Genomic DNA, 16,270 nt, shown 5'->3' on the forward strand with positions numbered 1-16,270 from the left:
ATTATAAATAAATAAATGAATGAATGAACAACCTGTGATACGATGGAGAAAGTCCAGCTATCAATCCTGTAGGAGCAAGGTGCATTCCCCACACCACATTGTTTTATGCTTTTGAATGAAGAGGCGAGCCTAAAGCCAGTGCACTGGTTTTTACCCTTAAAGCCCTTTGCAGCCTGGCTCCAACCTATATTAGAGAGGCATCTGCCAGAGGTAAAGATAATCTACTCCATATCCTTTAACATCTGCAGCAAGGAACAGTGCCTTGCAGGTGTAGATTCAAACATACAGAACAATCGCTCGGGACATTCATCGATGATCTCCTCCTCCCAGCCTCTTAAGGGAAGACTGCCAAGGATTGTAGTAAAGGGTTATAGATAGAACTGTTAGCAAGGATAATGCTAGGATTTTTAAAATGGTTACACTTCTGGTTTGAGCTTAGCATTTTAAAGCATTTATGGTTTTACGGTGATCTCTTTTGTTGTAAGCTACCTTGAATAGTGGGGTAAGTGAAATTTTTAAATAAATATCTCTCTAAAGCCGCACGCACACCTAGGGGATTGCAGTTCAGATTTGATTCTCACTTAAGTGGTAAACCTTTGTCTGGGGCTGTACCAGACTGCTGTTAAGGCTCACTTGATTAAATGTAAAACTCCCTGTACAGTAAGAAACTAGCTTGTCAGGAAGCCTAGTTCCCTGCCCCTCCCCATACTAGTTTTATGTGTGGATGGAATTTGTGTGTGAAATAACACGAGCACCCATCAGCAGGGATACATCAACATTTTAGCGGCCACCTCAATGAAAACTAGTTCTGAGAGACATTTGTCTCCATGCTATAGTGTCATTTTCAGGGCTCTTTTTGTAGAAAAAGCCCAGCAGGAACTCATTAGTATAATAGGCCACACCCAACAGCAGGAACTCATTAGGATTGGCTACATTAGGGGGGTGTGGCCTAACATGCAAAGGAGTTCCTGCTACAAAAAAGCCCTGGGTTTTGACGACAAACAAGGTAAACAGAATAACAAGCAAAAGGTGGGTGTGGCTGGATAACCACACTTCTGGTAACATGGGGGTGCGGCCTAATGTGCTAATGAGCTGTGCTGTCAGGGGTGTGGCCCAATATGCTAATGAGTTCCTGCTGGGCGTGGCCAACTTGGGAGCCAGCCGGAACTCCGTTCCTGTGCGTTCCTGCCCAAAAATAGCCCTGCATTTACTTATATACGTGGAGGGGGACAAAGTCCCAGACAGAGGAAACAACCCCACCCCCTAAATCTCCACACCCTCAACCGTACACGCCAGCACCCACACTGGGCCACAGTGCTCCATTTTAAAAGTACCTCCCCTCTTCCTGTCAAGTAAAGTAATTCCCGGAAGTCCTGCTTGCCTCATTGTTTCCTGCTTTTCAACAGGAAAGCTTTAGCAGTTTGTCCCCATGCTACTACGAGTGATATGGTTTTATTTAAAGGACTGAATACAATAACTAATAAATGCAGGCTAAAGAGCGAGGAAAACAACAATAGTTTGTAGACTGATAAATGCAGTGGGATACCTGCTCAACTCTGATCGTACTATCTGAATATCTTCAAAGAAGCAGAGATTGCTTGTCTTTCTAGTAGCATCACACATCCTTTAGAAGCAAGTGGAAGATCATATGAGGATGGCCATATCCCAAGGCTGGTACAGCGTTTAACTAATGGCTTCTCTGCTGTTGGCAGCGGGTCCCAGGGGATGCAAGCAAAAGGAACAGGGTAGAAGGAAATGAAATTGAGGTCCAGCCTGCAATCTGATTATCCATTTCTGTCTCCCTCCCTGTCCCTGCCATGTCTGCCTGACCCGGTTAACTAGATCCTGCATCACAGCTGCTGCTACCCCCACACACATCTTTTACAGTAATCAACTGATTTACTAGTGTTGCAAGGATTGAAAAATTGTGCAATCTGACCTATCAGCAAAGGGCCACGCAGACCAACATCTTTCACAGAGGTACTGTAGGTATTGGTGCACAGAACAACTGGAGAAGCCAGCAGTAGCTAGCTACTGATGAAGAATTTCTAAGAACTCTGTGAGATCATTTCTCCCACCTGATCTGTCAGTATTGTACACTGGATCCACAGGCTGCCTGTGATAGATGATATTTGCATGGTGGCCTGCAAAATGAATGCATGAAAGGCCCATTCACAAAACGGCTTACAAATGTATTATTTCAAACAATGCTTTTGGAGTACATCAAAACTGCAGGGGGAATCCTGTCCTTATACATGGTAAAATAATTGTTTCAAAGTTATATGACTTCTTTGTGTTATAACAGAAGACATGAAGACCCTATTCATGGGAGAAGAGAGAAATGAATCACTGACAAAATTGTGGTTGCAGTTTGATAGAATCCAAGAACAGACTCTAGAAAACAAAGATAAATTATAGGCAGAGAGGGAGACCTAAATTATTAGACACAAGTGCATAGCTCTGATCAAAAGAATCTTTTTTTTTGTCTGCAAACATTTCCAAGAACCAGTGACATACAAAGATACTTCACAGGAGTTACTTTATTCAGATCATCCTGATAACAAGCTTTTCCCCACCCCAAACTTCTGTGCATTGAAGAAGGCTGACAAAACGAAGGTTTGGACAAAAACGGATGGAGTAAACAGCAATGACTCTGCATAATCGTTTGACAAGTCTAATAAAAATGAACAAGAATCCCAAGAAGCAGCTGCTGGCCTGCTACAGCTCTCTCTGAGCAGAAACTCTCTTATTGTTCCTGAAAGGAAAGATGGAATTTAAAACACAAAACAAAACACTACACAGGATAAAAATCCATTCATGGACGAGGGAGGTACCATATTGATTTTTAATTATATTGTGGGTTAGCATGGAAAGTGCTTTTGAAAGGTTCACAGTTACATCTGGAGATCAGTGCAGTTGGAGAAGAAAGGATAGCACAGCAACCAGATTTAGAAACAGAACGAACACTTTAGATTCAGCTTCTCAGACTGGGATAGAAAGAAGGAATGCGTGGTAATAAAACTGAAAATGGATTTACTATTTTATACAAACATCATTTTCTTATTTGCCATTAAGGGGAAACTAGTTGGATGAGGTTATCAAAGAGCTGTGGTAGGGACTCTTATTTCCATAATAATCATCACATTATGCGTAAGGCAAGGGATAATGTAATTCAACCTGGCAAGACCATTTATTTGGCCTCTCAAACAAATTGCAAGATTCTCCTTTAGAAAAATCCATTCCCTATGCCAAGTCTCCACACAGGAAAGGTTTTGAAAGTTTCTCGAGAATCCCATCCAAGCTGCCTTCAAGAGAGACAAAAAAAAGGAATGTAAAAAAGAATTAGCTAATTTAAAATTGCAAACTTCACCTGAAGTTAGTTCACTATGGAAGAAGAGGTACTAGTTGGAGAATCTGACAGAACTTATTTAAAATATAGTATTTGAATCCACACGTGCACCACTAAGTTAATACAATTAGTGCATGTCAGAGTGATGCAAAGTAATTGTCAGAGTGACGCAAAGTGTTCACGCAAACCAGCATTAATTCATGTACTCGGCTGCCAGAAGTTTACTTATATTCTATTTCACTGAATTATCGGAGGGGGCAGTTTGTATCCAAACCCTATCTCAATGCTATAAAAGGCTTTTAAAACCCAGAAAAAGATAACGCAGAAATCAAGGTCTTCCTATATTAACTGAATCACTCGACACACCCCAGGCACGCATTCACACACGTACAGCATCATAGTTAGATCAGTGTATACCACAGTTCAAAGTTAATACAGCTTCCAGGGCCTTAAGTTATTGCCGGCACTGATGGCATTGATATCCAATGTCATATCTGAAGGAACTATATTGTGAGGTTCTTTCTTGAAATCAAAAGGAGAGAACTTTCCCAAACACATGAAAATTTAAAAGACAAACTCGGTCCCTCCCACAAGCTATAGAGAAGTCTAAGGGTGAAAAATCTTCTTCCACGGACTGATGATTCTGTTGAAATGGAAGGGAACTGCACAAGAGCCTTGCAGAGCTGTTGTACAATCCGTTCATTTCCACAGGGCTTGCCCTGGATTGCATCTCTCAAAAGCTACAAACTTGCAATCAATTAAAAGAAGTGATCTGGAATAACCAGGTTGCAGATTGCAACCCAAATCTCAGTGATAAATTACAAACAGGCTACTAAGTCACATAGGCATTTTTCAAGATCTTCCCCTGTGCTACCTTGGAAGATGCAACACATGGAATAAAGAAGTGGTTTGTACTATAAGCTCCACTGTTTCTATTATTAAGCCCTTCCTTACCTTCTAAATACCCACAGTGATGGTCAGAGAGTATGTCTGGAGATAATTTTTATATTTTGGCTAATGCCTTTATCCTCAAACACTTCCCCACCCCTCAAAAAACCCGAAGTGTTATTCACTGCCAAAATTGATTTCCTATCTTCAACTGTAAATGCCAGTTACGGAAAACAAAAAGAAGGCAAAGGAAGAGTTCTGCTTCACCAGGATGCTGCTCCAGCAATAACGGAGCAGAGCAATGGCACTTCACTCTGAACACGCCATACAATTTCACCTTGAAGAATCAGATTGGATGGAGCTCTTCTTTTCAGGCATTGCTTGCATTCTTCCTCTGGCATAGGCTGGCTGGCTATTCAATGAGCTCCACGTAATTGGCAGGGAACATCCCAAAGTGTCCGTCTGGACCGTAACCACGCCACCAGCCCTCGTCAATCATTTCAATACTGGTGATAATGTTCTCAGGGTCAAAAGAGATCTCTGTGTCGTCAGCTGAAAGGTGGGAACAGTCAGATGCAAGAAACAGAATTTTAACAAAGGTACAGCCTCATCTAGCCCCGCATTCAAGGCGGCTACTAATCCAAACAGCACAATACAGTGACACAACTAAAAACATAAACCCAGAGCCTTTTACAGCCTAAATCTGGAATACAGCATCTACACCCCAAATAAAATGTTAAGAGATGGGCTTCACACATTTTTCTGCATGTTACAAAGGCGCTCAAGTTGCATCTTTTGAGGAAGTGCAGTCCTCCTCAGCCCTGCTCCTCCTAACAGTTACTGATATCAAGACTAGCTGTAGGGTCCTCACATCAAATCTAAATAAGTGGGTTCATTTCAGGAGAGGTACTCCATATGACATGTAAGACTCAGTCCATTTATGACTTTAAAGTAATCATCAGCTTTCTGAAGAAACACACACACAATCAAATGCAGCTTTTCTACAAAAGACTCCCCCTTTTTCTCTTCACCTACCATAAGCTTTAAGATCAACTAAAATGTTTCCAGCATTGCACTGAACAGTTCAAGACAGTAAGACTGTTTGAAGCTGCTGTACAACTATTTTCCCCAGTTATGATATATAACAGCTACAGCAAGACAGAAAAAGCAATCTGCTTTCTGCCCAGGAATCAGTGCATACCACCCCATACCTCTCACAATCCCAGCCTGCCTTCTTGAAAACAAAAACGGCAGTTTGCTCTCATAGTGACAGCTAAAGGGAGGGGGGGATCCCACAGACTGAGGAAGAGAGTAGTAGCTTCAGGGTAAGGGCCCAGAGGCCATAGTTTACTGCTTGTCCACCCTAAACTTATATCCTGACTTTAATCCATTAGGGAACTTAAGGAGATATATATGGTGTTTCCAGTAAGCCTGCCATCCAGACATTAAACAGATCCAAAAAAGGTTTGTACATCATGTAATCAGACTGTAATCTGGGTCCATTTATCCTTCCGCTACTTAACTAGGATGGAGTAGCTAACTGTACATGTCTCAGACACTCAACTCTTTCTGTTGATGGTGAGCAGAGAAATTCCAATAAATGTGGCTTGTAAAAATCTAACCAGATGCTAACAGTATACAGTCAACCTGTACAATCTCAGTTTCTAGCCTGCAGATCACAAACCACGATTTTAAAATCTCTATTATGTTCACAATGAGGAAAGCAGCAACTCTTCCCAAAATGTACATACAGGCAAAACACAGAAAACAATCCATGAGCCACCTACCAGCTTGATAGTCATACAGAGCTCGAGCACATAAACCTTTTCCTTCCAGGTTAAGGTTCTGCTGGTAGTTCTCAGCATAGTCGTAATTAACGTCTTCAGGCTGTTCCTAAAGAGGTTAACATAATAAAGTACAGTATGTCAACACAGTACTCATAGCAATCATTGGCCACACTGGCACAAGTTCTTCCTTCATCTACACTAAGATCAAAACAAATCTGAAACCTTTAAACATCTTGCAGCTAAAATCTAATAAACTAAAAAAAAAACCACACTCAATGAAATTACCAATTTAGTTAAAACCAAATACCACAGTCATTATATTAGAAAAGAGAGATAAGGGGGTAGAAGAAATTAATGTAAAGTAAGGCATAACAATTACAGCTGTAATCTAAGACACTGTTGGTAGGAAATGCCAACAATTTTGTTCTCTCTCTGCTTCCCATGGGCCTTTGTAACTTGTTTCCTCCGACCTTCCTGCTCATTCAACAGCTACCTCCCACCTTCCTATATTAACTTGAGGAATGGGGTGTGTGTGCTTCCTTTATATATATAAAAAAGCTATTGCCTGGTAGTTCAATCCTCTCCTTTTTTCCCTGATCATTGTCTCAAACTCCTCTTAAAGCGGAGGAGGAACTTGTATTGCTTCCTTACCCTGACAACACTGCAAGTGAGCAAACAAATCAAATAGTTTACATAGGGACAGTACTGTGCAGAAAGACTTGAAGCCCTTGTCAGAGAGAAAAATGTAATCAAGATCTGTTGCTGTTACACAGCACAGAGTTTCCCTACTGTTTGGTTTATAAGAGTTGGTTTATAAGAGTGTTTATACCATCAAACACAACCCCTGGCTTCATCCAAGAACAATCCTAAGGCTGTAACACTGATTCAAATGCCCATGTTTACATGCTGAGACATTCTTTGACCAAAATGTTATGCTTCAAGCCAAGATTTCCATTACTTAAAAGTCTGAATTTTGTAAAACTTCTTAAGCGTCTTGCGACAGACACACTCAGATCAGTACCACTGGTTTATTTATTATTTATTTGTTAAATTTATATCCTGCCCTTCCCTAAATGGGCTCAGGGTGGGTGACAACAAAGTGCACAAACAATGAACACCAGGTAATATAATTAACTCTTAAAACAGCTAAAACATCAAACAATTAAAAGTTTACCCACAAATGTATCACACACCCAAGGTCATATATAAGAAAACTAACCTGAGGGGGCTCATCATAGAGAACTCGTTCATTTGGGGGTTCTTCATACACAGCATCTTGTTCCACCTCTGGCTGGAAGACAGGTGGGGCAGATTTGTAATTGTCCTGCCTGACTGAATCACCTGGAAAAAGCAGAACACACATTCATAATTCTATTTTGGTAAGAGCCATCTTGGTATAGTGGTTAAGAGCAGTGACCTCTAATCTGTAGGACCCGGTTTGATTCCCCCCTCCTCCACATGCAGCCAGCTGGGTGACCTTGGGTCAGTCACAGTTCTCTCAGAGCTCTCTCAGCCCCATCTACCTCACAGGGTGCCTGTTGTGGGGAGAGGAAGGGAAGGAGATTGTAAGCTGCTTTGAGACTCTGAGTGAAGGGCGGGGTATAAATCCAACTCCCCTTCCCCCCCGCTCTATTTATCATGTTTATTATTGATTTCCTCAAGCCAGTACTATGTGCTGGATGCTTTTCTGAACCATTTTGATCGTTATCCAAGGGACCCAGAGGCATTCTGTATTGCACCCAAAGACCTCAGGTAAGGAAAAAAAGTTGCGGTCTCAGTGTATGGAAACTGATGCTAATAAATATTAGCAGAAACTTATGTAAATAGGATGTTCTACTAAACAATTGTATGATGGAACCCCAACTTTATGTCTACAAAGGGATGATCACACAAGCTGCCCTACAATGAGTCAGATCACTAGTGTATCAAGGTCAGTGTTATCTACTCTGATTGGCAGTGGCTCACCTAGGTTGAAGTCTTTCACATCACCTGCTACCTTTTCCTATTAACTAGAGACACAGAGCACTGAATCAGCTACCTTCTGCAGGCAAAGGAGATATTCTACCTATTATGCCTAAACAGGTTTGTTCAATTTTTTTTGACATGACTGTATAGGCCCAAGAAGTCTCTTGCCTCTCTGCTAGGCAAGGCCAGATGTGACATTTCATCCTACTGTTATGTCTGTACTTGCCTTAGCTCCACCTCTGCTGTTTCATATCAACACAACTTGTACAGCAAGTTTTTCCTGTCCATCTGTCATGCTTTGACAAGATGATTCAGTGCAGATCTCAGAAATTCCCATATATTACGAGAGCCTATGAGGTAGAGTTGTCTTTTAAATATACACAAAGCTGCCTTATATAGTCAAGCCATTAGCCCACCTAGCACATCATCATCTCTTCCAATGAGCTACGGCTGTCCAGAGTTTCATGCAGATTATGCAGGCTGAACCTGGGACCTTCATCATGCAAAGCATGCACTCAGGTACTGAACCACAACCCCTGTGAAAAGTATTGCATAGTACTTAATAGCCATCGAATCATAGAGTTGGAAGGGACCTCCAGGGTCATCTAGTCCAACCCCCTGCACAATGCAGGAAATTCACAAATACCTCCCCCCCACACCCCCAGTGACTGCTGTTCCATACCCAGAAGATGACAAAAAACCTCCAGGATCTCCAGCCAAACAGGCCTGGAGAAAAATTGCTTCCTGACCCCAAAGTGGCGATCAGCATTTCCCTGGGCCATAAAAACTAAGCTCTGATGCAACCCTTCCTGCCCACCCTCTCATGATCTGCCTAAGTTCACAGAATCAGCATCATCTTTCAGTCGTCTCCTCTCCAGACTAAACAAACCCAGCTCCTTCAGCCTCTCCTCATAGGACTTGGTCTCCAAACCCCTCACCATCTTCATTGACCTCCTCTGGACACATTCCAGCTTGTCTATATCCTTCATAAATTGTGGTGCTCAAAACTGAACACAATACTCTTGGTGAGGTCTAACCAGAGCAGAGTAAAGCGGTACCATCACTTCACATGATCTGGACACTATTACTTCTGTTGATACAGCCCAAAATCGCATTTGCCTTTTTAGCTACTGCTGACTCATGTTCAGTGTGTGGTCCACTACGACCCCTAGATCCTTTTCATACATACCCCTGCCAAGACAAGTCTCCCCCATCCTATAATTATGCATTTGATTTTTCCTATCTAAATGCAGAACTCTACATTTATCCCCATTGAAATTCATCTTATTTTTAGCCCAGTTTTCTAGCCTGTATCCTGACTATGTCTTCTACTGTATTTGCTACCCCTCCCAATTTAGTACCATCTGCAAATTTAATAAGCATTTCCTCTATTCCGTCATCCAAATCATTTATAAAGATGTTGAATAAAACAGGTCCCAAGACAGATCGTTGAGGCACTTCATTTGTCACTCCTCTCCAAGAGGATGAGAAACCATTAACAAGCACTCTTTGGGTGCGTTCTGTCTGCTTGCAGGGAAGGGCGGCCTAACAAGTTGAATTTAATAAATAAATTTAATAAGTAATAGGATCCAAACCACTTTAATAAGCATTTCCTCTATTCCTTCATCCAAATCATTTATAAAGATGTTGAATAAAACAGGTCCCAAGACAGATCGTTGAGGCACTTCATTTGTCACTCCTCTCCAAGAGGATGAGAAACCATTAACAAGCACTCTTTGGGTGCGATCTGTCTGCTTGCAGGGAAGGGCGGCTTAACAAGTTGAATTTAATAAATAAATTTAATAAGTAATAGGTTCCAAACCTCATTTTATCAACTTGTCAACAAGAGTATTATGTGGAACCTTATCAAAAGCCTTACTGAAATCAAGATAAACTACGTCTACAGCATTCTCCTGATTCAGCAAGGTAGTAACTTTCTCAAAAAAAGAGATAAAGTTAGTCTGACATGACTCGTACTTGAGAAACCCATGCTTGCTCTTAGTAATTGCAGCTGTTCTTTCTAAATGCTCAAGGACTGACTGATAATTTGTTCTAAAAGTTTTCTAGGTATAGCTGTCAAGCTGATGGGTCAGTAGTTACCCAGATCCTCCTCTCCCCCCTTCTTGAAGATGGGGACAACATTTGCCTGCCTCCAATCTTCTGGCACTTCCCCTGTTCTCTAAGAATTCTCAAAAATAATGGACAGAGGCTCAGAAATTAAATCCACAAGTTCTTTCAGTACCCTTGGGTGCAGTTCATCTGGCCCCGAGGACTTCGTTTCATTTTTAAAAACTACGTGTTTTATGTACTACCCCATGCCAATCCTAGGCTGCAATTCTCTTCCCTTGTCATCATGTGTTCTATTTTTGCCATGTTGAGCACCTTTCCCCTCACAAGAGAAGACTGAGGAAAAGTAGGAATTGAGCAGTTCTGTCCCCTCTTCATCACTTGTTACAATTTCACTTTCCTGTACCTGCAATGGGCCTACAATGTCCTTATTTTCTTACTTTGAACATAAGAACCCTTTTTTGTTGCTTTTAGCATCTCTCGCTAGCCTAAGCTCAGACTTGAGCTTTAGCTTTCCTAAGTCTCTTTATACACTCACTGGTAATTTGTCTATATTCATCCTCATTTATAAGGCTCTCCTTCCATTTCCTAAATGAGTCTTTTTTAGTTCTTCTTTAGAACGCTGTTTATGGAGCCACCCTGGCTTCTTTAGCCTCCTCCCATTTTTCCTTCTCATAGGAATATTCCTTCAATATTTTGCTTTTAAGAAACTCCCACCCCTCTTGAACTCACTTCTCCTTAAGTATTTCTCACCATGGGATTCTACCCAGCATAACTTTTAAATCTGTCAAAATTTGCTTTCCTGAAGTCCAACCTATATGTCTGACTACATACAGCTTTTCTCTTCCCCAAGGCTGTAAATTCCAAAATTACATGGTCACTACTACCCAGGGTGCCCACTACTTTCACCTCATCAACCAGTTCTTCTCTGTTGGCGAGAATCAGTTCCAAGATAGCAGATCTCCTTGTTTCCCTTTCCACTTTCTGGAAAATGAAGTTGTCAGCAAGACAAGTCGGGAATTTATTTAACCTTTTGTTTTCAGCAGAGTTGGACTTCCAACAGATATCTAGGTAACTGAAATCTCCCATAACCACTGTGTCCCATCTCTTTGAGAGTTTTGTAATCTGTTCTAGGAGTGTCTCATCCAAGTCTTCCTCCTGGCTTGGTGGTCTATAGCAGACCCCCACCATAATGTCACTATTATTTCTTACTCCTTTTATTTTTACCCAGAGACTCTCAACTGAACTTCCATGTTCAGATTCACATATTTCCTCACAAGTATATACCTCCTTTACATATAATGTGACTCCTCTCCCCTTCCTTATTTGTCTGTCCCTTTTCAATAAATTGTATCCCTCAATCCTAATATTCCAATTGTGTCATCCCACCAAATTTCAATAATGCCTATTAGGTCATAGTCCCCTTCCTGTATTAGGACTTCCAGTTCTTCCAGCTTGTTTCCCATACTCTGCACACTTATAAGCTCTTATAGATATAATATGATTCCATTAAGGACAAAAATGCCCATATTTTTAAAGCAAATTTGATTTGTTTTGCCACTGCAGAGTAGATCTAGCCCCCAGAACAGGGGTGTACAATGGCATGCCCAAATCTGGCACTGAAACTCTGGATCCATTCAGTAGAAGGAGAGGGGGAACAACAAGGCCCTTTTCACTGAGCCATGGCCTGAAGAAGTTCTGTACTGCTGCTCTTATCTTATCAGATCAGAAGTGTGGTTTTATTCTGTTACTAGGAATAAGGACCATTGTGGAACTAAATACAGTGAGCTCTAGAAAGAGGCTCTGGATGGGTGCTCTGGCCGTAGGCACTCAGCGTCAGTTTGCTGTGGTGACCTCAGAAGGGTATAATGACACAGAGTCCACTGTTTTCTCCAGGGGAACTGGTCTCTGCCATCTGAAGAGCAGGTGTAATTCTGAGTGATCTCCAGCCCTCCCCTGGAGATTGGCAACAATGGTTCCACATGAGGAAATGGCTGGTTTGGAGGGTGAAGTCTATGGCATTGTACCTGTCTGAAGTCCCACCCCTCCTCAAACCCCACCCTCTCCAGGCGCCACCCCTCAAATCTCCAGGAATTTCCCAGCCTGGAATTGGCAACCCTATCTTGTTCCCAGCCAACCATCAACCTACCTTTATCTGCCCCTCTGACTTCAGCTTTCCATCTCCTCCCCCCTCCCTGCAGCCTCTACCTAGGAAGAGTACAATCATTCTCCGCAGTGGGGACCAAAGCAACTCACATCATTCTTCTTTCGCCCTTTTGATCTGCACAACAACCCTGTGAGGTAGGTTAGGCTGAAAGTCTGTGACTGGTCCAAAATCACCCACTCAGCTTCCACAGCAAGAACCTGGGTCTGGCAAACCCTGCTCTGAAGTGCTAACTGCTATGCCACACTGGCTGTGATATCGCCTGGCATCACAACTGAACTCCAGACACCAGATCTCTCTCTCCCCCTGGAGAAAATAACTGCATTGGAGGATGGACTCTATGGCATTCTATTCAGCTGAGGCCTCTCCCCTCCCCAAACTCTGGCTTCCATAGACTCCACCAAAAAATCTGCAGGAATTTCCCAAACTGGAGCTGGCAACCCTAGTCAGGACTGGCCCCAATGAGTTCCCCACAAAGGCCAAAAGTAGGCCGGGAAAGGGCCTCCTCCCCCTACCTTTTTACTGACAGAACTAAGCTTGGTTGCCTAGAAACAGTCACTGAGGGGGAAGTGAGCTGCACAGGAGGAAGAGAAGAGAATGGTTTGAGTGCTGCTGACCCACCTCAGTAGCCAGCCAGCCACGGAGGAGCCAAGCTGTAGAAGCATCTTTGTCAGAAGAGACAGCTGTTTATTGCAGTTTATTCCGACAGGAAAAAATGGCCAAGCTGACAGTGAGCAAAGGAGAGGAGCGGACCCAGCACCCAGCCAATGGCACACAAGTACTCTTGAGTGGCAACTGATGGGTAAATGGCTGATGGAGCACACAGCACAGCCAATGGGAGAGCTGGAAAGTGCCAATACATCAGGGCTTTTATATATATCAGATTGTTAAAAGCTGCTTCGTGAGTTTGTTTTAAATGCAGAGTGCAGGAGAAATACAGTGTCGTCAAGTAGGCAACAGCCTCCAGCATCAGTCCAGTGAAAACAATGATTGAAAGACAGAAATCATCCACCAAGACTCCCACTCATTTGTGGTATCTACTTTTTGCTCAGCATGTGGTCATAAGCACTGACAGTTTAGCTCAGCCACCAAAGAAATTACATCCATTTCTTGCCCATTTCTTGGTTAGGCAAAGTAGCCTTTTACTTGGTTTCCTGTCTGTTTCTCTTCTTGTTACTCACTAAGGCACAGACAAATCCCTGCCTTTCCCTGAAACAACCTACACATACTAATGACAACAACAAAAAAATCCCAAATATAAGACTATCATTTTTCCCCTACAGCAAAAGAGACAGATCTCTGTACAGTCTAGGATACATGCTGTGCACCACACAAAAAAACAACAAAGAATACTTCACAATACAGACAAAAATAAAACACAGATTTAAAAGACCCCCCCAAAACTGTCAGCCTCTTCAGACAAGGAGCAACAACGCTGACTGGATAGGCTTGGAAAAGCCCACACTGTAGGAGTGTTACCACATAACAAAATACCAGAATAACTGGTAAGACACAACACCCTTAGTTTCTATAGCTATGAAAGGGCCAGGAGTGACAACTGACACTGACGGTAGGGGAGGAGACACGCAACAGATCACGGCAATAGCTGTTCTGATAGAATATCACCAGAAATGGGGAGAAGGAACGCGATTTAGAAGGGAGTGGGAAGAAGAGGTGTCAGTACCTACGCCTGAAGAAGTAGTTCAAAGTGTCCACGGATGAAAGGAGCACAGAATACTGTATGTTGCAGTACCATGAGCTGGAAACTAGGAAGCTCTAAGTAAAAGAGTCTTCCTTAGGGAAACTGCAAGCTGGGCAGAGAGGGAATTCTCACTGTACTTAAATATCTCATGATGGGCTACACTACAGCAAGAGAAATCTGGCAACCCACGCAGTTAGAACACAAATATGCAGTGACAGGGAAAAATTACTTTAGGTACTTATCGAATAGAAATCAAAATATCCTGACCCTAAAAAACACTACAGGTTTAGAGTAGTGCAGGAATTATATTTACTTTTGTTGGTTATGGCCTATTTTGGGGTAGGGATGGCTCCTCCTCTATGGCTAGGGCATCAATAAAAGGCTCAAAGGACCACCGGCTACTTCAAGAACACCTTCAACTATTTCTTTTAAAAGCCCTATGATAATAAAGCAACAGAAATAAGGTCTCTCATAATAGTTTTACCAGGTTCAGGAACAGGAGAGACTGGAGGTGTGTCATGCACAGACGAATGGACAACAGGAGGAGGGTGAACATCTTGCACAGCAGGACGGACAGGGGACACGGGAGTTTCTGCTTGACTGTTCTGTTGCAGAAAAGGGCTCCGCAACTTGCCTAGGAGAGGAGGTAAGTCAATACAAGATACAACAAATGGTGCAAGAGAGATTATTTTTTACTACCATTCACTCAGCAGGCTTCCCACAAACTAGTAAATTCACCCCGGCAATAATTCTAAACCCCTCTTCCTGTCTACCAGTCCCTAAAGACTTCTTTGTTCAAAATATCTCAGAAAGGAGTCAGAATTCTAAGAGTGATGGCATTTTATACGATGCTCTCATGGTTCCATGTAAAAACAACATCCTTGTCGCACTGTGAATCTGTCTGCCCTAACACTCCTTCACTCACTCAGAGCATCTTGAACAAAATCACAGTGCATCGAGGAAGTTGGGTGTTTCTACATGGAGCCACCCAAGTATCATTCGTATAATATGGCCTACTGGAAAGTATTACTCCCTTGAAAGTAACATACTCCCAAGCATTTCTGTTCCAGTTGAAGATACCTGGCTGAGAATTGATGGCTGCAGCTTCTGTGGACATGGACCGCTCCCTTTGCTTGAAGATTTCCCGGGGATTCACTGATCTTTGTGCTATCAGGGATGCTGCTTCCTGTGAGGAGAGGAAGACATAATGAATCCTGATAACACATGGTCATCTTCAGGCTCACATAAATCACCACTAACCCATTCACTGGGGGAAAATAATCAAACACGCAAGCACATGTTAGAAAGGTTCTTACACAAGCAAAAAACACCACAGCAAGGACTTTATTGTGAAATAGTTAGTTGCATATGTTATGTGCTGTTAAGTCACTTCCATGGTGACCCGGTGAATTAATGACCTCCAAAATGTCCTGTAATTGACTACCTTCCTTAGGTCATGCAAACTGAAGGCCATGGCTTCTTTTATTGATTCAATCCATCTCATGATGGGTCTTCCTCTTTCCTGACTTAGTTAGTTCTGCCAGAGTAAAGACAAGTCTCTATGCATCAAAGTTAAGGCCCTGCTTCAAGCATCCACCTATTCTGGAATTGCAGAAGTCATACAAATTGTCTAACGCAGTTCATCCCGCTTGCTTTCAGGAAGACTACATTAATGGGAAATCAAGGCTTGTTGATAGGTATTTTTACCATGCTCTCACATACAACAGAGCAGACCCTTGCATAGTCTGTAAAGTACTGAGGATTTAAGGATTAACGAAGAAACAACTTGGATTTCCCTACTCATGATTAAACTCCACCAGTGATCATGCAGAAAGAACAATGCAGTAAATGGTATTTCGTCAAACTGAGGAAAATCTAGAAATACAGTATGTAACTAATGAGAGGGTGCATTGTGCATAGATAAGAAACCTTAGGCACAGAATATTTATCAAGAAATTGCTCATGCCCCTCTGAAGACCCATGGCAGCATAGGAAAGACTGCATAATTATCAGAAGTCCCACATCCGATCGGGCAAGTTGTCTTCACAAAAGATGAAGAAAAGGTACATGCAAGAATATCAATCAAAAATCCACCCTCGAGTCATAGCAGCTGAAGAGCTGTGCAGGCAGCACACACTAAAGAGAGTTCAGTAGACAAAGTTTGAGTCATGTGACTGAAGGACATGTTTACAAGTTTATTCAGGACTTTGGGGCAAGTGGGTACTAAAGCCAAAGGCATGCCATTTCTATTATTTGGCTAATCAGTGAATTACAAATAGCAGAAAATGTTGAAATCATTACACAGATGTTTTGTTATTTGGGATATTTAAGCATGAGGTTCGGAGGGA

At 42.3% G+C, this 16,270-nt stretch overlaps 1 protein-coding gene across 1 annotated transcript in view; it reads right to left on the reverse strand.

Moving 5' to 3' along the window:
* Positions 1 to 2,514: 2,514 nt before the first annotated feature.
* Positions 2,515 to 16,270, reverse strand: part of DBNL (drebrin-like) — a 38,303-nt gene continuing 24,547 nt past the window's right edge. Inside the window, exons 11-15 of the mRNA XM_015419505.1 lie at positions 15,003 to 15,108; positions 14,407 to 14,556; positions 7,244 to 7,365; positions 6,025 to 6,130; positions 2,515 to 4,789 (exon numbers count right to left, since the gene is read on the reverse strand). Coding sequence (XP_015274991.1) covers positions 4,650 to 4,789; positions 6,025 to 6,130; positions 7,244 to 7,365; positions 14,407 to 14,556; positions 15,003 to 15,108 — 624 coding nt within the window. The 3' untranslated portion in view covers positions 2,515 to 4,649. The remainder of the gene's footprint in view (positions 4,790 to 6,024; positions 6,131 to 7,243; positions 7,366 to 14,406; positions 14,557 to 15,002; positions 15,109 to 16,270) is intronic.

This window comes from Gekko japonicus, unplaced genomic scaffold, assembly GCF_001447785.1.
Source record: "Gekko japonicus isolate JY-2015 unplaced genomic scaffold, Gekko_japonicus_V1.1 scaffold795, whole genome shotgun sequence".
Taxonomy (NCBI): Eukaryota; Metazoa; Chordata; class Lepidosauria; order Squamata; family Gekkonidae; genus Gekko; species Gekko japonicus.